Below are 21,862 nucleotides of genomic sequence, written 5' to 3'. Positions count from 1 at the left end.
AAGATCTTGGACTGGACCCAGACCAGAAGTTTAAAACCAGGGCTCGACTAGATGTCCTCCCGGCTCTCTCAAGCATCACCTATGCCGCCTGCCCTGGCCGCAATCCCATCCGACTTCAGTGACGTGGCGGGTGGAGCGTTCCTCTCCTAGCAACCGTCTCCCTAATACCAATTGGAAGTCCTCCTGTGAGAGCCGGCGCTCCCGTCTCGGAAGGCCCTCATTGGCCATCTCCCGGCAAACCCCTTTCCCATTGGCTGCCGCTCCTTCCCTTGTTCCGCCTGGTTTCCGTCGGCTCAGGCTGACTGCAGACGTGGTCGGGATGGCGGAGAGGTGACGGCGGGGTCGCGGAGAAGCCATGGAGCGGCTCCTATGCTTCGCCTGGGTCGCGCTCTGGAGCGGCGGTTGCGCCTGGATGCGCGGGACGCAAGCCAAGACCGTCCATGGCGGCTTCTCCAGCGCCGCGGCCCGCGCTCGGGCCGGCCAGGTGGTGGCCCAGTTCCAGTTCCGAGGTAAGGGTTTGGCGGGGCAGAAGCGAAGGAAGGCGGAGTGGTTGGTGGCGGACTGGGCCGGGACAGGCTGACTGGAGGCGCCGCCTCTGCGCTTCGGGTGGGGGGGATGACCCGCGTGGGGGTACCTGCTGTCCCACGCGTGTTCTTCGGGGAAATAACGCCCCGAAACGGGCACTTTTCGGCATCTGTAGGCACCACCTCGTTCTCTCCGAGGACGACACGTGTCTTTGCAGGAGGCCACAATTTAGGGGCTTTTCGTCCCCTGCACATCCCTGCAGGCTCTTCCCCTATAGGCTGCTAAGGGCTACTGGGCATCCTCATGGTCACAAAAGGAAAGTTTCCTCCGAGTTGTCAATAGAGATTCTCAGTCATATCCAGGTCATGGTTATCCCAAAGTTGCTTTTTCAAGAAGCAACTGGACTTCCTTGTTTTTTGTTGGAAGACGTTTGGCTTCTCCTCCAAGAAGTTTTTTCAGCTCTGGATGATGGAGCAGGGAAGGATTTATATTCCTTGCAGACAGCTGGTCATTTACACCCTTTTAGAGAGTTGTTTGGGCCATCTGGAGGTTTGTCTGGGTCCTCAGGGTCACCTGAGCGGTGCGTATTTCCTCGGAGTTGAACTGTAGTTTCCTTGGTGACTGTGTGGAAGTGGGTCTTTATTGCCTTCCCATAAAGAGTTTACAGGTAGTCCTCAACTTACAATGTTTTGTTTAGTGATCGAAGTTAAAGAGCACTGAAAAAAGTGACTTAGGACCACTTGTCACACTTCCGACTGTTGTAGCATCCCCATGGTCACGTGATTTATATTTGGATGCTTAACAACTGCTTCATATTTATGAAGGTTGCAGTGTCCCAGGGTCATGTTACCATCTTTTGCAACCTTCTGACAAGCAACGTCAATGGGGAAGCTAGATTCACTTAACTGCTGGGTTAATAACAATTGCAGTGATTCACTTAACAAATGTGACAAGAAAAGTCGTAAAATGGGACAAAACTCATTTAACAAATTTCTCACTTACAAATAAATTCTGGGCTCAATTGTGGTAAATTGAGGACTACCTGTACTTCTGCACTAGGTTGTCCTGGTAATATATCTCAGTTCTACCCTGGGCTCACTCTGCTTAGTTTCCTTTGGGATCAGAGTTTTTCCCTAAGGTACAGCTGGTTGCTGTGTTGCTTCCTCATTTGAAGCCTCTAAAACCTCTTTTGACTGGTCAGAGTGCTGTAAGTTCCATTTTATTTGCCCTGCTTCAGTTATCAAGCTCTGACCAGGAATTTACCAGAACTGGCAAAGGTATTCTTGCCAGAGCGAAGAATTATTTTAGGTGAATTACATTTCTTCTGTTATATCTTCATAAACATTTTAGCTCTGAGAGAGGAGCACAGCAATTGGTTGATATTAAGTTTGCATGTAATGCAACAACTTAATCCAGGATTAGGGTTAGTTTTGAAAGATTGTGAGCTTTTGAGTATATAAAGTCATCTATCTGTGAGTGCCATTGCAGTTGCAGAGAATATGATCTTTCTGCATCTCAGGGCTTCTGCTCCAGTCTTCTATTTGTATGCTGCTCAGTATTTTCTAGCAGATGGGTGACTGCTATATCATTTAGTCGTGAGCACTTTATGAATTTAATTCACTACATGAGTTCTTTTACAAGAAGGAATGCCAAATCCTCAGGCCTTGCTTACCAACTCTGACTTCCATGGACTGAATATTTTGGAAGTAACTCACACAAGTGGGTTTTTTGCCTGTAAGTGCTGGAATAATGCAGCTCACTTGGTTATAAATATCTCAGTGGGGGGGCACCCAACCTTCAGCTTGCAGGACACTTTTTGGTTCTCCTGCACAATGTTGGGCCAGCCTAGTACTGCTGCTTACTGGGTTATTACAGCAGTAAGATAAGAAAGTTAAACTTTCCCAAGCAGAGAAGAAACACTTAACAAGCATTGGCCTGGAAGGCAGAAACAGCAAGCAGTTCTGAACAAGGCAGCAGTATGACAGAAACCTTCCACCCTCTTCTATCCTGATGGGGACGTCCAGTAAAGCTCCAGAGGAAGAAAGGCTTGTTGGCACCCAGCATAAAGTAAAAATGTCAGCTGCCACCTTACACTTACTGTACTTCGCTGTTATGTGGTGACTGACTGCCATGAACTGTGGGGAGCGGGGGATGACAAGGGGGATGCTTGGGGAATCGAAAGTGGAGACTGTACCTCCTTGTGATGCTGGGCCAAGGTCACCCAGCTGGAAGAAGGATGGAGCTGCATACCAAGCTGCATCTTGGACTGACTTATAAAAACATCTAGCATGGACTTGACTGGTTACAGTTGGTTGGGGGGAGTAGAACTTGGGGATTTTGGCATGCAATTCTCAATTCTGGCTATGCAATACACTTGACCTCTAATAAAACACTACCTTCCTCAACAACGGGAGCCAAGGATCGTTTCTATTTAGAGGTTTAGGTTGTGGCCAGTTTGACAAAAACGAGCAGCAGCAGTAAGCAAGAGCCCTAACTAATTGTGCCTTTTCTGGTAATCAGAGATTGGTAAACTTTTTTTTGTCACAAATTGTTTGTCTTGTAAAGTAAGTGTAAGGTAAAATTAGTGAGGGACCCTTGTCAATATTACTTCCTGGTCATTTTTCCTTAAGGATAAAATCCTGGAAGTGAGAGTTGTTGCTTCTGTTCTACACTTGCAGACATTCCTGCTGTGATTTGATTGATTCGCTTGCTCACTAAATATATAAAGGAGAGCAGGAAGGCTATTAACCCTCGCTGACATCTCAGAAAATGAAAGCCGGAAAGCTAGTTGTTCAAGTTTATAAAAAGTACTTATACAGCCTTATCAAATTGGTCGTGCTTGTTGATGGCATCCTTTTGGGCTGGCTGCAGGGACTGGGGCTGGGCAGCACACTTCTATGCTGGTTCAGCTCCTTTCTCCTCGGTCAGTCCCAATCATTATTGATAGGGAGTGAGAGATCCAGCCCTCCGCCACTATTTTGTGATGTGCCACAGGGCTCAATACACTCCAGTCCTTTTCAACATCTATATGAAACCACTGGGCGAGATCATCTGTCACCACGGGAGATATGTACAGTATGCCAATGACACCCAACTCCGTATCTCCACTCTTGGTGATCCAAGTGATGCCGTCACTTCCCTCTCGTGGTGCCTGAAGGAAGTGGGGACCTGGATGGAGGACAACAGGCTTAGACTGCACCCTGGCAAGACCAACTGGCTTTGGGTACATAGGACTCCGGGATTCAGTCCTCTTTTACTCTGGACGGGGTGGCACTGCCCCAGAAAGATCTAGTCCGCAACTTGAGGGGACTCGCAACTCCTGCTCAAGGAGTAGGTAGGTGGCAGTCGTGGCTAAAATAGTTTTGGGGGCCCCAAGAATGGCCCCTGTAATACCACTGCTCCGTGAGCTGTATTGGTTGCTGCTCTGCTTCTGGGTGCAATTCAAGGTGTCGGTGATCATCTTTAAAGCCCTACATGGCAATGGGTCCAGGTTACTTGAGGGACCATCTCATCCACTGGGATTGGCCTGTCCCACTGGTGCCGGCAGAAAGGCATGCTGCAGGCAATGTCAGCCCAATTATTCCAGCCAGCAGGATCCTGGAGGAGGACCTTCTCTGCTGTTGCTCCTGCCCTCTGGAACATCTTGCCCCCAAGGTGAGGTTGGCCCCAACTCTCCTATTCTTTCTTTCTTAAGGCCCTAAAGACCTGGCTCTGCCAGTTAGCCTGGGGCCCCAATTGGGCAACAGCACAATGGAGCTGATATGTAAACAGCAGATTCCACCTCCACCCATTCTGCCTCCCCCTCCCCACATGTCCTTAATCTTTGGTTTTAATTTATTTATGTTTTAATGCTGATATATTTTTATGACTTTAAGTTGCCCAGAGGAAGGAAGGAAGGAAGGAAGGAAGGAAGGAAGGAAGGAAGGAAGGAAGGAAGGAAGACTAGACCAGTACTAATTATTTTATAGATAACTGTTTTTTTATTGCTAGTCATAAATACTGTATGTATGGGCTTGTATCTTGAAGTGCAAAAATTATTGCAGCTGTATAAGTTATAAACCCAGTTAAATATCTTGCTGACTTTGGCATGGTCAGGCATGGAAGGTATGGCCTGAGTTGAAAACATCCAGAAGAAGATAACAGACCTCTGTACTCTTGCCAAGAAAACAACATAGAGATGTCTGTGAAACTAGGAATTCAAATACAACTTGATTTTATCCAATTCTTAAAGGAAATATTGGGGGAGAGGTTTGTAAATTAGCCACCTAACTTTCCTGCTTAAGGTCATCTGGTGAGGTGAAAGCTAAATTGAAAAAGGTTATCCCCCCCTCCCGAATTTCAAACCCTCATTTTCTTAGCATTTTAAGAATAGGACTAGGAGGTGTGGAAACCATTCCCCTTTCTAACATTAAAATCTTTTCCAACCTTCAAAACTGCCGACATTTTCTTGAAAGCCCTGAAAAATATTCTAAAATTGCCCCAAATATGGCTGGAGAGAGGGAGTTAAATGTTGGCAGCAAAACCTTTGGAATATAGGTACAGTGACCAAATGTCTTTTATTATAAAGGACCATCCTTCATTTCAGAAAACTGTCCATTATTATAACATGCATTTTTGTACAGTTTTTCTTGGTTGTGCTATTCAATTTTCCTTTGTAAACCAAAGTTATTAAAAAATAAACAATTGCCATTTTTTCTTTACGAACCTCTTTCAGGTTTGCCCCTTTTATTTATTTTTTCTAAGAAAATATGGACACCATAAGTACAATATGGGGGGAGCACATGTGATCGGTTTGCTCCTGGTTACCCAACTTTCTGTTAAACATACTCAAGTTCTGTCCTCCTCTGGTACATATTGCAATAGGCACGAGCTTAAGTCTTTTTCAAGACAACAGAATACACTTGTTCCTATCATCCCTTGGGTCTTCAGAATGAAATGAAAGTTATCCCTGATTTTGAAAAGCTTTCCTTGTCATATGGTGCATATGGCAGAGGGGCAAAATTAATTCACTGGATTTTTGACACTTTTCAGCATAGACCGAGCTTTAAAAGGTGAGCATTGCAAATAATAAAGGCAATTGATGATAAAACAACAGATCTTTGACAATGGTCAGCATTAAGAGATACCTCCTATCTGCATTAAACTGCCTTGTATGGAATGTTTCTCTCTTACTAATGTTTCTATCTGTATAACAGAATTTGACTTCTTTTTAAATATCAAGGTGATTGTGCTCTTCTGTATGTCAGAATCAACAACGTAGCAACTGCTGTTGGAAAAGAAGCAAAGCTTCATCTCTTTCAAGCTCAAGAATGGCTAAAGCTTCAAGAAAGCCAGCAGGATTACAGCTGTAAAGATAAACTGGCTAAAGCTCAACTGATAAGTGAGTCTGTGCACAGGTGTCATTAATGTATTGAGCTATTGTGTAGCCTGCTTATTACTCATTGGCTGATCATAGATTAATCCGTAGTAAAACATTTTAAAGTCAGTTAAAGTACTTTGATATTTGCACCAAAAGGCATGGAAATAGCAAGCTAAGGCACTTTTGTCTTCTAGCTATACTAGTTATGGAAAGCTTTCTGCAGTCATACCTATTCTGCTTCCTTCCATATTAACTTCTGTATACATACATTTCACTTTTCATTCTTCAGTTTTAGTCTTGTTTGTTTCATGGATTACATGTGTAATCCATGGTGTATCACAAGTGGACGCTCTGTATTCGATTCTAAATGTGATTTGTGCTTAGAGTGTAAGCCGCCCTGAGTCTTCGGAGAAGGGCGGGATATAAATGGGATTAAAATAAAAAAATAAAAAATCCTTTTTTTTTCCATCCAGATAATACAGGTAGTCCTTGACAGTTGATCCCAAAATTTCTGTTGCTAAGAGAGATATTTGTTAAGTGAGCTTTGCCCCATTGTATGACCTTTTTTGCCACAGTTGTTAAGTGAATCATTGCAGTTGTTAAATGAATCTAGGTTCCCCATTGACTTTGCTTGTCAGAAGGTCGCAACAAGTGATCACATGGCCCCAGGACACTGCAACCGTCATAAGTACGAGTCACTTGCCAAGCATCTCAATTTTGATCACGACGATGGCTTCAATGGCTGCAAGTGTAAAAAACAGTCATAAGTCACTTTTTTCAATGCTATGGTAACTTTGAATGGTCACTAAATGAACTGTTGTAAGTTGAGGACTACCTGTAGTGGATTGTTGCACCCTGCTTACCCCCATTTTTGTTTTGGAAATCCCCATTAAGTTCATCAGAATCAAGATTCTAATTGTTGACAAAACACAGCACCTAGGTCAAGTTCATAGAAGGGAAAAGTTTCTAATCTGCTAATGCTTACAATCCAAGCAAATGTTAATATTTACTGTTCTCTTTTGGATTAAATACATGAATGTGGGAACATAATGCTGACTAGTGTAGATTAATCAGGTTCTGTTAAGTCAGGTCTAGCACTTGGTGACTTAGCATCTCAGCCTGTCTTTGCTGGCAGTCCAAAGCTCTTCCCACTAGAGCCAGGGGTAGGCAACCTTGGCTGTTTTATGACTCGTGGACTTCAACTCCCAGAATTCCTGAGCCAGCCATGGTGAGGGGAAGGGAGAGGTTTCTAAGCTGAGCCATGCTGGCTCAGGAATTCTGGGAGTTGAAGTCCACGAGCCATAAAAGAGCCAAGGTTGCCTACCTCTGCAATAGACTTTTACCCACAACGAAGATTAGACTGCAAAAAAAGATGCATCAGAGAGATAGGCAATTTTGAAGGTTATTCTTGGCCTTCCAGACTCCCGGAAAGTGGGAGAGGATGCAGAAGGCCGTCCCTCTGTTCCTGTGAAATCATGAGAAGGAGGGGCAAGTTGTTTTGTCCCTTTCTGCCATTTTGTTTAGGGCAGGAAGGTTTGAGAGGTGAGCCACTCCCTTCCCCAAACGAAGAATTGTTCTCAGTCGCGTAACTGATAATCTTCCATTTTGCCTCATTTTGTTCAATGCTTATATTTGCTTCTGTTTCTAAGTTTTCTCTGACAGTCGATTGAAGGGAAAATTGTTACCCATATAGCTGACTTAGAGGCAATTTTTAAAAACCATTCAGTAATGCAATTGACTATTTTTGCATATTTTTGCAAGTGTTCATATTTAAACCTATAATTATGGTAGCATAACATAAGAAAATGGTGTCTAGTTTTTTTTAAAAAAAAAGCATGAAAAGAGCCCTTTGTTGTTCAATTAAACAAAATGAAACTAGGAAATCGGATTACAAAGGTTAATATCAATTTTTGTGGACCACAACTATTTTATAATTAGTAAATAAAATCATCCAAAAGTTTATTTCAAAGTGGTCATAATCAGGATCATCCTTAATTGATATACTAATCAAAATAAAATGTTAATAGTAGTGTACCGCTAGTACCCACAGTTAATTTTGTACTTCCTTTCCCAAATTTCTTTTGGAATACATAAACTGGCTTTTGGTCTTTTTAGAATAAGTCACATGGAGATTTAATCATATTTTGTAACTTAATAAGCTGCTGGATACTGAGTTAGAGCTCTGGTCTTCCTGGCCCAGTATTGTTTGCACAGATGAACAACTCCTTGCATTTTAGTCTGTTGTTTTTTCTATCCTTACATAAAGAAGGGATTCAAGGTGGATCTTTCTTCAAGGAAAGCCTCTGCTGTGGCCCTGAATCCCTGAAGTATTTTTCCCAATTAAATAACATTTTACTATAATTGGACTATTCATTATGATTTTCATAATTAAGTGCAATTTTTTTCTTCTTTGGCCTAAAGGTGGTTAAAAATGACTTAACTGGAATGACTTTTCCCCTATGGTATGTAATGAATTGCTGTGTTCTTTAAATATAGTATATTTACATTATAAACATACTCTGCGTTCTATTGGTATATACATCCTGGCATATATGGGTTTGGGGTTTTAATATTGATTTTAATTATCCATTGCATTGGGCATAATTATTTAATTTTCTTTTAACTTTTGTACCTTGTATTTTTGATATTTATTGCCCTGTACACCACCCTGAGTTCTTCGGGAGAAGGGCGGTATATAAATCAAATAAATATAAATATATATATTGGCACATGTACCTTCAGCAATATGAATGTCCCCCTTAGCCATAAACAAATATGAAAAACTTCTTGCTAGAAATTTGTTATCACTAAAAGCTTCTTGGAGATAATGATTTTAATGATTTTAATTATTTTTTTTAAGTGAACATGAACTGCACCGAACAAAATATAACAGTATCCCAGGTCCCTTATCCAGACACATGGTATGTATTTTATGTCGACAAGTTTACCTGTGCGGAAACATACAAAGACGCTGAATCTGAGGATGTTCAATTTGAAATGGTGCTACTAAATCCAGATGCAGAACGGAATCCATTAGATCACTTCAGTGCAGGGGAATCAGGTGAGGTATTTTTCTTGACACAGAGTGGAATTTGTGGGAAATGGAATGAACATGTGACCAATTTAATGGAAGTACATTTTTGGAGAAGAAGCATTACTCCAAATTATGAAAGATTATTCATTTAATGGGACGCGGTGGCTCAGTGGGTTAGGACGCTGAGCTTGTCGATCAGAAGGTCGGCAGTTTGGTGGGTTGAATCCCGAGTGCAGCGTAGCAGAGTGAGCGCCTGTTACTCGTCCCAGCTTCTGCCAACCTAGCAGTTCGAAAGCACGGAAAAATGCAAGTAGAAAAATAGGGACCACTACGGTGGGAAGGTAACAGCGTTCCGTGCGCCTTTGGCATCTAGTCATGCCGGCCACATAACCACGGAGACGTCCTCGGACAAGCGCTGGCTCTTTGGCTTTGAAACGGAGATGAGCACCGACCCCTAGCACACGACTAGCATACATGTGCGGGGGGACCTTTACCTTTTACTATTCATTTAATACTAACTTTAAAATGGTTAATTGTTTTAACCAGCCTTTAGGGATCATAAAGCTAGGTTCTTCCCTCCTCCATTTTTCTTTTAGAGACACAGACAAATCATCCAAAATATCTGTTTGACTTTTTTACTTTGGAAATAAATATAATTTTTATCCTTATATTTGCTTAAATACAGGTTTCTTTTAGCTGAGCTGAATGAATTGAGAAGTAATAGTGCAAGCTGGGATGGTCAAATGTTTAAGCCTTGGGGTTTAGTGTTTAACAGGTTTGCTATCTTCAGTAGCCTTTTAGATTCACTTCTGGAAAGATGGTTTAATACAGGGGTCCCCAACCCCCGGGCCGTAGCCAGTTCAGAACCAGGCCGCAGAAACCGTCGGCCAAGTGTGTGTGCAGGTCCCCTCACGTAAATGGACGGCACTTGCACTCACACAAGAAGGACCACGAGCGGTGTACATTTGCAATCACACGGGCAGCTCCCCTTGCGCGAGCAGCATGTGCTCCTGCGCAAAGCTCCCTTCACACATGCACCCATCACTTACACAGAACCATCCCCTCTTCTCCTCCCTCCCCCCCCCCTCCGCTCCAGGCCACCAAGCCAGAAAGTTTAATACATGTTTGATTGCAAAACAAAGACAAACTTGCCTGCAACTTTTTAAAGCTTTTTGTCTTTTTTTTGGCATAATGTGACTGTCTTCCCATTGCAACTTAATGAATAAAGAAAAGAATGTGAATTATAGAAACTACTATTTTATTAGTTCAGTTTGCCTGACAGTGTTGTCTGATGTAAGGCAAAGTTGCATTTCTATATGGGAACTCACTTTATGGAGTACCCACCATTTTTAAGTATTGCAGCAGTGACATCTAGTGGTAAGACAATATACCTTGCTCTTAGCTGCTGCTTTTGCAGATGATGCCGTAGTTGCCGTATTTATTCTGAAAGGCAATCCTGAAGATAGTGGTCCTTCAAAGGAAGGATGATTAGGCGGTGGAAAAAGTACATAACCAAACAGATTATATTTTGAAATCCAAAGCAAAACTGAGTTTCCATGTTTTGTGTAATTTCCAATCTCTATTACAGCACGTCTCAATCTATACGCAATTTAAGCTGTGTGAACTTCAACTCCCAGAACTTCCTAGCACACATGATATGGAAATCCTATCACATACCTTCATCTCAGCATTGTATCTCCTCTGGTGGTGGTCCTTTAAAGTCCTATGAACCTCTCAAGATCCTTCACCAAGGCCCTTTTCTCTAGTGGAACCTTGTTTCTAGAATGCTCCCTGCATCTTTTAGCCCAAGATGAAGCTGGTTATTTCCCCAGACTTTTCAGATTTCTTAAACTTGAAATCAGCTGCTGTTCTCCATTGTTACTAAGTTGTAGTCAAATGGGCTTTAATTGGAAGTTGCTCTGGGAATTGCCAGGTTTTCCACAGAAGGCATGAAAGCAAGGTTTATAAGAAACAAGGCATTCATTGTCAAAGAAATGAATGAACATTGTTTTTTCTGTTCACAGGCTTACATGAGTTCTTCTTCCTACTTGTCCTGGGTTATTTTGTTGCTGCCTGCATTTATGCTCAATCCTTGTGGCAAACAATTAAGAAAGGGGGACCTATGCATACGGTGCTCAAAGTGCTCTCTGTGGTTTTGCTCCTGCAAGCAGCTTCAGCTCTTGCAAACTATCTGCATTTTTCAAGGTAAATTAAGATCCCACTGAAGGGACTTTGGCTGAATTTCTATAAACTGTTGCTCTCGTCTCCTGCCTTCCAGCAGCAACCTTTACTAACAAGAATTTCTAGCTTTCCCAGCTAGCTTTGCTCTAAAACCTGGACCTCAAATGATTCCTTTGAAAAATCCTAGGCTATGCTGCTTAGGCCTAAACCTTTCTGCTCTAGCATACAGAGATAAGCAAGCTAAGTTACTGTACCTGAGATACCACCACACATTGCGGAGCACATTGGTTGCTTGGGGTTACGCTGTGGATTCCCACAGTGGTATGAAAGCCATTCAGATGTATGTGGGTAATTTGCACTTCTCAGCAAACCAGGCTTCTATCATACCAAATCTCTTTTTCCAATTTGCTGAGGGAAATGTCACTCTTTGGGGATGCTTATTCAGTGGCCTCTAATTTTAACCAATCTGGTTCCATGGAATAGTAGTACAAAGAATCAAGTTGCCGATTGTTGTTTCCTGATATTAAATCCACAGAATTGTTTTGTGGTTTGCCCATAATCTTCTTTTCTTGTGGCTGCACATTCCTACTTCAGTTTCTTTTCAGGTTCACTTCTTTAATCTTAATAGAGTTTCTTGGGTTCCTTGAAATAATGCTAATAACATTATAAACTAGGGTTGCAATGCGTTCCAGATTTCTTTTAATGTTTTGTTTTTTTCTTAACATGGTAAATATAAACTATGTAAATTTGCATGTAAACTAACATCTATGAATGAAGGAATAAAAAGGGAGTCTGATTAGCCAAGTGTAAAAGTTTCTCAATAGCAATTGCAGTGGTCAAATTATATTCCAGCATAAACAATCTTATACATCAGACATGTCAAACTCGCGATGTCACATGACGTTGCACGATGTATCGGAGCTTTTTCCCCATTGCCGCCAATGGGGTGGGCGCAGTTCCTTCATGAAGCGTCCGGCCACGCGGGCCAGCAGTTTGACACCCCTGTTATACATGCTGTTTGTAAAAAAAATAAACCTGTTCCAATCTCTGTTTCTTTTGCTATGGATTACCTTTAACACAATCTGCAAATTACATGTCTGTAGGTACATACATGCATGCATGTATATGTAAGTGTGTGTGTATCCAGAAAGATTATTTGTATTTGAAGGAGAAAATGTGCTTCCGGGCATGGAGAGTGCAAAAGACAGACCTACTGCCATCTTCTGAAGGCAGCTACGTCTGTCCCAGCATCGTATGCTACTTCACATCTTAGGAAAACCCTTTTTTTGGCTCATGAAGTGGCAGACTGAAGCACTTTTTATCTTGGAGTCTGAAGTGGTACACAACTCTTGGTATTGTGTATGAAGCATTAGACTTTTTAACAGAACACACTTTTGAAAACAATTTTCTTTCGTTTACATTAGGTATTCAAAAAATGGAGTAGGATTGCCTTTTATGGGAAGCCTTGCAGAATGTAAGTACATCTTTTGTTTTCTATAATATATCGTGAAATATTGTTTAATGTCTTTTTAATTATTGCATGTGTTATTTGAAGTGCACTAATGTCCTTTACTTCCACATACTGCCTGGGGCTGGTAGGATCCCACCAGCCAGTACACAGGGCAGGCCTTTTTTCATTATGTCTAACAATAGATTTGATTATTCCAAAAGATGCTTAACAGCGTAATCATACACTTGTCTGCCCATACCTGAACATGCTAAATTGATTTGCTCTCAGAATAAATAGGAGATTAGACCAAATAGTTAACAACAAATTAAAATGTTCCACATTGGGCAGCATAGCTGGAAAACTGAGTGCTTGGGCAGCGTGTTATCATTTATTTGCATCATTTGGTGAGCCCTCGGCTTCTCAGAAATATTGTTAACCACTAAAAGATTACTTGTTCTGGTGCGAAGGTTGAAAGTGGCTTTGCCACATTTTTGTGGAAGTGAATGAAAGTAAAGACCATTCCTAATGAGGCCAAAATTGATTTCAATATAGCAAGAGGGAGTGTGAATGGTAAGCATTCAGCTGTTCACCCACAGGAATGGGTTGCACTGCAGGACTTGTATGAAGGGCAGAGGCTTCCCTAGAAACATTTTGCAGAACAGGCCCAGCACAAGGGCTTTCTATGTGCCGGGTATCCCTATTGCCATCATTAATGATTTAACACTCTAATTTTTCTTGACCTTCTCCTTAGTGTGTGACATAATCTCTCAGGTGCAGATGTTGTACCTGCTACTGAGTCTTTGCATGGGATGGGCAATTGGTAGAATGAAAAAATCTCAGAGCAGACCTCTCCAGTGGGATTCCAGTCCAGCATCCACTGCCATTGCTACAACAGCTGTCGTGACACAGGTCTGTGGTGGTTTTTCGTCTTTACTGCAGAAGGGATTGGCGGCTAATAATTCTAGAACATTAATAAGACAGTGTTGAAAATGATGTCACCTGAGTAGAGAATGGCCTAATGGTTATTTGGGAAGATTGTTAATGAAAGGCAAGCTGGACAGGTTCTGAAGCTGATTTTAGCATCGTTGGAAGATGCTGCAATAGCCATAGCCTCCAAAAGAGAGGCAGGTGGGTGTAATGTACCAGGATAGAAATTGGGAAACCCGAGTTCTAGTCCTGTCTCAGGCACAAAAAGCCGAAGGTATTTATGGTGACCTTGAGCCAATCCCTCTTTCTCAGCCCTAGGAGGAAGAAGGAATGGGCACCACTTCTGAAATCTTGACACAACTACAGGGAATTTGCCCAAGGGGTAAAAAATGACTCCAGGTCCCCTTCTTCAAAAGTAGCCTCCCTAAAAGGATTAGTCCAGAATATTTTGTTATGCATTTTCTAAATCTATAATTTTTTTTAAATTTAGTAATTATTTTCAAGTTTCACTTTTTTCGAATCTGATATGGTCATTACTAATAATGTGGATCCATTATGCTTGTATTTTCTGAACAAAGTTTTCTTTAGGCATCATTTTTATTCTTGGTATATGGCTTGTTCTTCTGCAGAGCATTCTGCTTATTTGGGAGCAGCTTGAGGATACCAATCACCATAGTTACCATTCACACCAAAGTTTAGCCGGTGCCCTTCTCCTTGGCTTAAGAATTTGTCTAGCTGTGTTGTTAGGATGTGGACTTTACCAGATTATCCGAATTGAGAGGAGTACTCTAAAAAGAGAATTCTATATTACTTTCACAAAGGTACGTGTGTTACGTGAAAACCTGATGTATTCTTCTAAAACTCAAATACTTTGGCCACCTAATGAGAAGGAAGGACTCACTGGAGAAGAGCCTAATGCTGGGAAAGATTGAGGGCAATAGAAGAAGGGGACGACAGAGAATGAGGTGGCTGGATGGAGTCACTGAAGCAGTAAGTGTGAGCTTAAATGGACTCCAGAAGATGGTAGAGGACAGGAAGGCCTGGAGGAACGTTGTCCATAGGCTCACGATAGGTCGGACACGACTTCGCAGCTAACAACAACAACAATTCTTCTAAAAACCCCATTGAAACTCTCTTCGAGAAAATATGAAGGAATTAAATTTATTCAGAAGTAATGAGGCTACTGTGTATGTGTAAATAAAAGTTCTGAATTGCTCAGGAAAGTTTTTTTTAAGGTATACTTCCATTAGTGTCCTTATCTCTTTCTGTTTTTTGATATAGAATAGTTCTTGGAAAAAAAAGAGTTTTGACGATGGGAAAGTGTCTCACTGGAACTTCATAAACCATTAATGCTGCCAGGTATCCTTAGCTGATACTCGCTGTGTCTTCTTTCTTTCAGGGATGTATTCTATGGTTTTTATGTCACCCAACTCTTGTGACTATTTCTCTGATGTTTAGAGATTACCAGCGAGAGAAGGTTGGTATATGCAACATATTAAGGGTGCTTTTCAGAACTGAGAATCGCTGACATGATGCGTGTCATGATGTGTAAAGCCCACACTTTTAAATTTAGTTTTTGTGTGTGTGTGTGTGTGTGTGTGTGTGTGTTTTGGCCAGGACTTAACTTGTATAGTTGCCCTAAAATCCTTGTTCTTGCTGCGTGCATTTCACTAAGCTGGCCTTAAGAGCAAGTTAGGATTGCAGTCTGACTATTCCCCTTGCGTTTAGTTAAGCCAAATACAGGGTTGTCCTGAGAAAAGTGATTGATTGAGTTAGCCATAAAAAGAAGGACAAATCATGCAGCAAAGAAGCTCAAAATGGCTTCCTGGCAGGTCTTTTGTGGCCTGCTGAGTTCTCTTCTCTCTCCCCCCCCCCCCGCCACGACTCCAGTGGGTGGAGAAAACAAGGGCTTGTTTTGCATTTTTGGATTTGGAACGCTTTGAATGGAAAAATAGATGACCAAAGGCACTTGAGTCACTCTGTAAAACTCCTCAGTTACCTCCCCAAAAAGAGGCTGGACATGCCTATTTTTGAAATTCACCCTCAACCCTCCTTGTAAAGCCTGGCTCAGTCCAGTGGAAATTGCTACAGATTTTGCATATACTAGAGCAGAATCTGGGGCAATTTACATAATTTGGGTGATGACATCCTCAATTAAACAAGGTAAATGACACTTTGCTCGTGATGGTGCGCTCTTTGATTTCCCATGCCTTTGGGAATACCAGATCTCCATCCCTGCAATTAATTAGTTAAAACACAATTTCATCGTACCTCCCATTCTCCTCCCTCCATCTCCCAGTGAAACTTTTTGTGGTCTAGAGAGCACATTTGCAAGGTGACTATGTCTAAAGAGATCTTGCACCCCTGTCTGCAGCTAAGAAATTTCACACAAATTGTATGTTCATTGTACAAAGCACATTCTGTCTCACTCACTTTTCATTATTGTTTCCTCTTAGATTATTACCATGGGTGTCATTCTCTGCCAGCTGTTTTCCATGGTCCTTCTGTACCGGCTCTTTGTTTCCCATAGTCTTTACTGGGAAGTGTCCTCTCTCTCTTCAGTGACGTTGCCGCTAACAGTGGCATCTGGACATAAAAGTCGGCATCATTTCTGAGATCCCTTTGGAGATGTCTTGGCAACGGTGCAATAAAGATTTGGAAATGGAGCAGCTATTTTCAGCAGTAAACTCAGCTCAAGAAGAGCTAAATAAGTAAAAGACAGCATTTTGCTCTCACTGGATCACAACAAATGCAGAAGTGATTGGAATTTATCAAAAATAGTGATGAGCAAACATCTTTTTTTTTCTTGCTATTTGGATAAAGACCATGTGATTTTTTTTAGCCACGTTTTCACTCCAAATCTGCCTCATCTACATTAAAGTTCAAATTTCGATAATGATGAATTTAAGCTAATTGGACGGAACAATTTGCCTGTTCAAATAATACATATCTTGTTTAAGGTGGCTTTAAAACAAAATATGCAGAAATTAATAGGACTTAAATTGTAATAGGTCCATAAAAACAGTGTATAATGTTTACAGTGAACAATAGTTCTCATTATCACTTTCTTGCCTTGAGGCTTGGATGTAGTTCAGTTTTTAGCTTGATTGCCAGTTGTATTTTAATTCTGTGTTTGACATTTTACAAGAGCAGAAGGGAGATTAACTAACTCTTTAAGTTTACAAAAAAAACCACCACCACCATAGCAGCATGGTGGTAAAAGGAGCAGGTTTGTGTCTGCTAAACTGAGGAGAAAAAAAATTAAATGTGTGATACGGTACTACAGTTTTAATCCTGAGAGAATTTGGTGAGGATTCAGCCATAATTAAGCCATAGCTGCAGATTAAATTAATAGAAGCATTTCAAATGTTAGTTTCAGTAATCAACTACCCATGAATTCCTGCCCAAGGATACTTAATCAGGATTAAATTTTCTCTGAATAATTGAAAAACAAAATACTCATTGGATTTGCTGTAATTCATGTTGGCATTTATATTCTAAGCGGTTGCCATTTTCCAGCCATTGTATCAGAGCAACACTTGTCAGTGATGCATTTAGGCTGTTGCAGTAAGTGCAGACTTTAATTGAAGTGCCTATTTCTTGCTCCAGATTAAAATCCTATGACCTGTATCTCCTGTACAATATGAAAGTTCCTGTTAAGTAACCGGTTTATTTATTTCAAGGCTAATGCTTTTTTTCTAAAACATGCTTGTAATTGTGGCCTACAAGAAACTTTAAGCCCCCTTTTTAAAAATATATTTCTGTCTGTTCCTCTTTGATCTGCCACATTTCCTGTCTTTGGGGAAAAGGATAGCCCTTTCTGGTGGGTTCAATTGCCAGAAGAAAAGGGGGACATAAGAAAAATCATGGTATCCCTTATCCAGTCTTCCTATCTCTCCGTCCTCATACCAGGACTATCAAAAACAGGAATGCAGCTATCACAGACATAGCTTTCGCAAGAAGAAGAAAAAGTTGTCAAGGAAGCCCCAGGCTACAAATCTGAAATTGTGCAAACTTGAACATAATTTTAGGAATGCATCCTTAAAAAATCACAGACGTCTAGTCTTCAAAAGTGCTGCTTCAGCACAATTGTTAGTAAAGCTGGGAGTTCTAGTTAGAGTAGACAGGAGACCATCTGGTATTTAATTTCAGCTTTTAGGTCAGAGATTCTCAACAAGAGCAACTTTAAAATAAGTGGACTTCAGCTCCCAAAATCCCCTTGGCTGGCTGGGGAAATCTGAGACTTGAAGTCCACTTATTTTAAAATTGCTAAGATTGAGAAACACTGCTGTAGTAATTTGCCTCTTGCAGAGTGAGGCAAACATCAGCATGATAAAAGTTATTCACTAAAAGGGTTAATTATTTCTTTGTCCTTGGAACAAGAATAAAAGCTTGGGTTGGGAAGATGGAAATAGTTTAGTTTCACATTAGTGGTGAAATTATTGCAAAATTATTTTTTGCATTTCTCATTAACCACATCAAAACGTTGGTTAAAGTTGTGTTTGTGTGCTGATAATTTACAATAGAAAAAATGCTTTGGGGCACAGATTTTAATCACAGCATAAATTTAGCATTTTCTATTGCAGAAAATGCAGAATTTATGCGCAAATTCAAACATTGAGGCAAGTGGCATTGGAGATCTTGCAGTATCAAACATGACATTTCAAAAAATTGCACGAAAATGACGGGTGTTCTTATATTTATGATTTCTGCTTTCATGTGGTTGAGTTTGGCCCTGCCAGCAAACTTGAAATAGTGTGGTCATGAGGACTGACAGATAATGGATTACTTAGCAGATAAACCCTAAACCTCAGTGTCTTGGCTGCTATGGAACTGCAATCTGTCTTGTGTAGGCTTTCCAAAAGTCATCAGTGGCAGTTTTGGATTTTACAGTTTAGACATATAGCAATTACATACCACAGATATATCTACCTGGAGTATTTTATCAGATGCTGTTTTGCAGTGGCCGTACTTCTAGTCATTCTGGTTAACATAATGCTCAGATGTTGTTATGGCATGTTTATGAATCATTGAGTTGAGGCAAGTCTAAGGAGTAGCAGAGGTGCCCTTGCATTAACACCAGAGGGTAACACTAAATGTGGATTGTGGGAACCTAAGAAGTGGCCTTAACTGGTCCAACTAACCAGTTCAATATTACTTTTGATTTACCTGATAAAGGTAATTGGGTAACATGAAAAGAAGTGTAATTCTCAGCTGTTTCCTCATCCTTAGGAGACGCTAGAAATGGAATTGTGCTTTTACGTCGACCACTTCACAAGAAAAATCAAACCCATTTTTTTTAAAAGCACTGTTATTTTAACATTTCCTGTGTACAAAAGATTTTTCACTTTGGGAAAAAGAACTGGAGAAACCTTCAGAAGCAAAGATTGAACATGCATTGTGAACATGCTTTACTAAATCCAGAAGCTACATAGTTGTGTAATTCTGCAACTTGTTGGGAAAAAGATTTCATATTGCTCATTGCGGTCAAAAAGATTATTAGATATTAGAATATTCAAATCTTACACTGAAATGTAGATTTTGGTCTGTCTACAGTAGTTAGCATCCAAATAAAATAAGGAAAATAGTCTCCTTGCTAAATCCACTCCTCTGCTTTTAAATCCACATAAACCTTAGGAAAATTATTTTAAAAAATCTTTAATTCCAATTTTCATGTAGTGCCATCTGTTCCCAGCTGAAATCAGAATATCTTAATTGACATTGAACTTGCAGGAATGAGAATCTGGCTTTTCTCTTGGATCATCAAATAAATTATTTGGTGTACAAAAATTAGTTGAAAAAAATCTGATGCTGATCCAAACTTCATTAGTGTTCGTATCCTAAGTAGCTAATCTGTGATCTTAAGTGGCAGCCAACTTATTATATCCCAGCAAAAACCCCTCTATAAAGATGCTGGCCATCCTGTCCTTTACCGTTTGCAACATGCTCATCCTGCTTTTTCTTCTGAAGCTTAGGGTCCTTGCAGATGAACACAGGAATCTTTTCTTACATAGCCTTGCAACCAAGAGTAAACATTTTATAGGTGATTATGTGAGCATTCTCCATACCTACATGTTAATATTCAGTTGGACATATTCCAATAATGGCATTCTTGTGCTGACTTAATGAATTGGTAAAGCATATGTGCCCCACTAGATGGTAGCACCTAGTCAACATTGGCTGATCTCAAGAAATTAAAGAAGCTGCTTAAAATTTGAATGGGAGACCACTAGGAAGGTCCCAGGTCTATAAGCTAGACTGAGAAGTAGAAAACATCCTGAAGTAGAGGCAGTTACAGTTTGTTGCCAGGAAAGCTTAATGTGCATAAAATTATCCGGAATTGAGCTGAACTCCAAAGTGATTAGTACTGTATGATTGGAGAAGCTCCTAAGTTATGAAGGCATCCCACACTGGGAGTTCTTTCTTCCTTTGGATTGGTGAGGAGAAACATCCTCGTAGTGGAATGAAAACCCTGTGTATTCATAATTTTAACAAATAGCAAGAAGCTGATTCTGTTCGAGGTGCATGATCTGTGTGCAAACACATCTGTCTCTTGGCAGTCCTGCCATGGTTACCCTGATTCTGGCAACTCAGATCTGGTAGCCCCCATTGTCCAAAAGGACTTTTTTTTTCCTCTTCAAGGCTCCCTATCCTTTGTTCCACATTAATTGTCACTGGGGAAAATTCTGTTTCCATATTGACAATCTATACATTGGGAAAAATCATATGATAGTTTGATTGACCTCGCCATAATACGGTGCCCTTTAAAAAAATTACGTTGTGTTTATACTGTGGTTGTCTCTGTCCTCCACTTAGAAACTTCTGAAGGAGGAAGTCTATAAATCTTATAAAAGAAATCAAATATAAGTGTACCCACACACTAATTTGGCAACCATAACTTATGGATGAGCCCACTTTATGGCCCTGGCCAATTGTAGTTTATTTAATAAATTATTATTAAACAGGATATATGCCTTTATATCAGTGGTTCTCAACCTGTGGTCTCTGGACATCTGGCCATGATGTCACAGAGGGTCCATGAAGGCTAGAAGAAATATTGTGATTTAAAATTTGAGTTAAGTCTTGGGGGGATCCATGGCCATGGCCTGTAGCCACAAAAGGTATTTAAAGGGTGTCTGTGATGAAGAAAAAAATTGATAATCACTATTTTATTTCAGGGGTCCCTTAACAAATCAGTTGGTAAGTCTCTGCCTTCAACCATTTAATCATAACCTTGTTGAGCTGATCAGAAGCCAGGTTGACCTATGACCTTGCATGCATGCACACACACACACACACACTGAGAACTCAGGCTTGGCCCTCCCAGTGCAGAGCCCCACCTTCTCAACGGAAGGAAAGGACAACAGCCTGATCTACAGAAGAGAGGAATTTTGCACCTCATTGCTTAGCTTAAAAGACATACCAGAAACGACTAGAAAAATCCCAGAATAGTATTGCTGTTTTAGATTCAAGAATATTCTGTGAAACCAACCTATATTAATTCCAATATTTAGGAAAAGTCAGTGCTGTAATAAAACCAATGTAAGTTTGTGTGTGTGTGCATGCGTGTGTGTGTGTTAGGTGAAGTACAGATTGTTCTATTTGTTCTGTTTCATTGGAACTGATATGAGGCATAATGCTTGCTGAGTTGGAGTGTACATATTGAAAACAAAATGGTAGAAAGGTTCAACCCTTTTAGGATAAAACAATGGGGAGTGTATTTATGCTGGCTAATGAGTATTTCACGGTACACTAAGAAACCCTACCATGGAAAACTGTGCAAACAGGCAGTCTCAAAAGGGCCACAATTTCACTTGTTTGATGTGGTAGATAGAACTAAAAGGGCAATCAGACTAGTAGGCTATTTAACAAACATCTCTTTGGCCCGTGATCCTCTTTAAGAAAACAATTGAAGTCTGAATTACAATACATAAACTGAATACATAGAATGCAGTCAAAGATAGGTCAATATTTACAAAAGATTATATATATATATATATATATATATATATATATATATATATATATATATATATATATATATATATATATATATATATATATATATATATATATATATATATATATATATATACACACACACACACACACACACACACACACATTCATTCATTCAATTCCTTCAGGCTGAATCTTTGCTTCAGGCTGAAACTTGCAAAACAGCACTCAAAAAGGGAAGGGGGAATGTTTTTACTAGGAAAAAAATGTTTTATCCAAATTATGAAGACTTTAAATTGTGCTGTAATGGAGGGGAGGTTGGAAGCAGACCAATTTCATTTGCATTTTGGCAGGGTAATAAATTAATATATATTAGATTAAAAAAGAAAAAATTGGCAAGTGATTAGTCAGTTACATGATTTTACTG

The 21,862-nt window shown here is 40.4% G+C and overlaps 1 protein-coding gene across 2 annotated transcripts; it reads left to right on the top strand.

Moving 5' to 3' along the window:
• The first annotated feature begins 292 nt into the window (after window positions 1-292).
• On the top strand, window positions 293-17,246 carry GPR180 (G protein-coupled receptor 180). 2 transcript variants are annotated; one of them, XM_081326536.1, is made up of 9 exons: window positions 293-509; window positions 5,772-5,905; window positions 8,745-8,945; window positions 10,943-11,123; window positions 12,524-12,573; window positions 13,301-13,458; window positions 14,106-14,297; window positions 14,876-14,953; window positions 15,933-17,246. In XM_081326536.1, the coding sequence occupies exons 1-9, from the start codon at window positions 370-372 to the stop codon at window positions 16,089-16,091; spliced, it is 1,293 nt and encodes a 430-aa protein (XP_081182662.1). In that variant the 5' UTR covers window positions 293-369; the 3' UTR covers window positions 16,092-17,246. The 2 variants fall into 2 exon arrangements, with proteins under 2 accessions (XP_081182662.1, XP_081182661.1); XM_081326535.1 differs by having other exon boundaries at window positions 5,747-5,905.
• The last annotated feature ends 4,616 nt before the right edge of the window (window positions 17,247-21,862 follow it).

Source organism: Vipera berus, assembly GCF_964194415.1.
Source record: "Vipera berus genome assembly, chromosome: 4".
Classification (NCBI taxonomy): Eukaryota; Metazoa; Chordata; class Lepidosauria; order Squamata; family Viperidae; genus Vipera; species Vipera berus.
The sequence above is the reverse complement of the archived record's forward strand: the minus strand, read 5'-3'. Positions and strand labels throughout refer to the sequence as shown.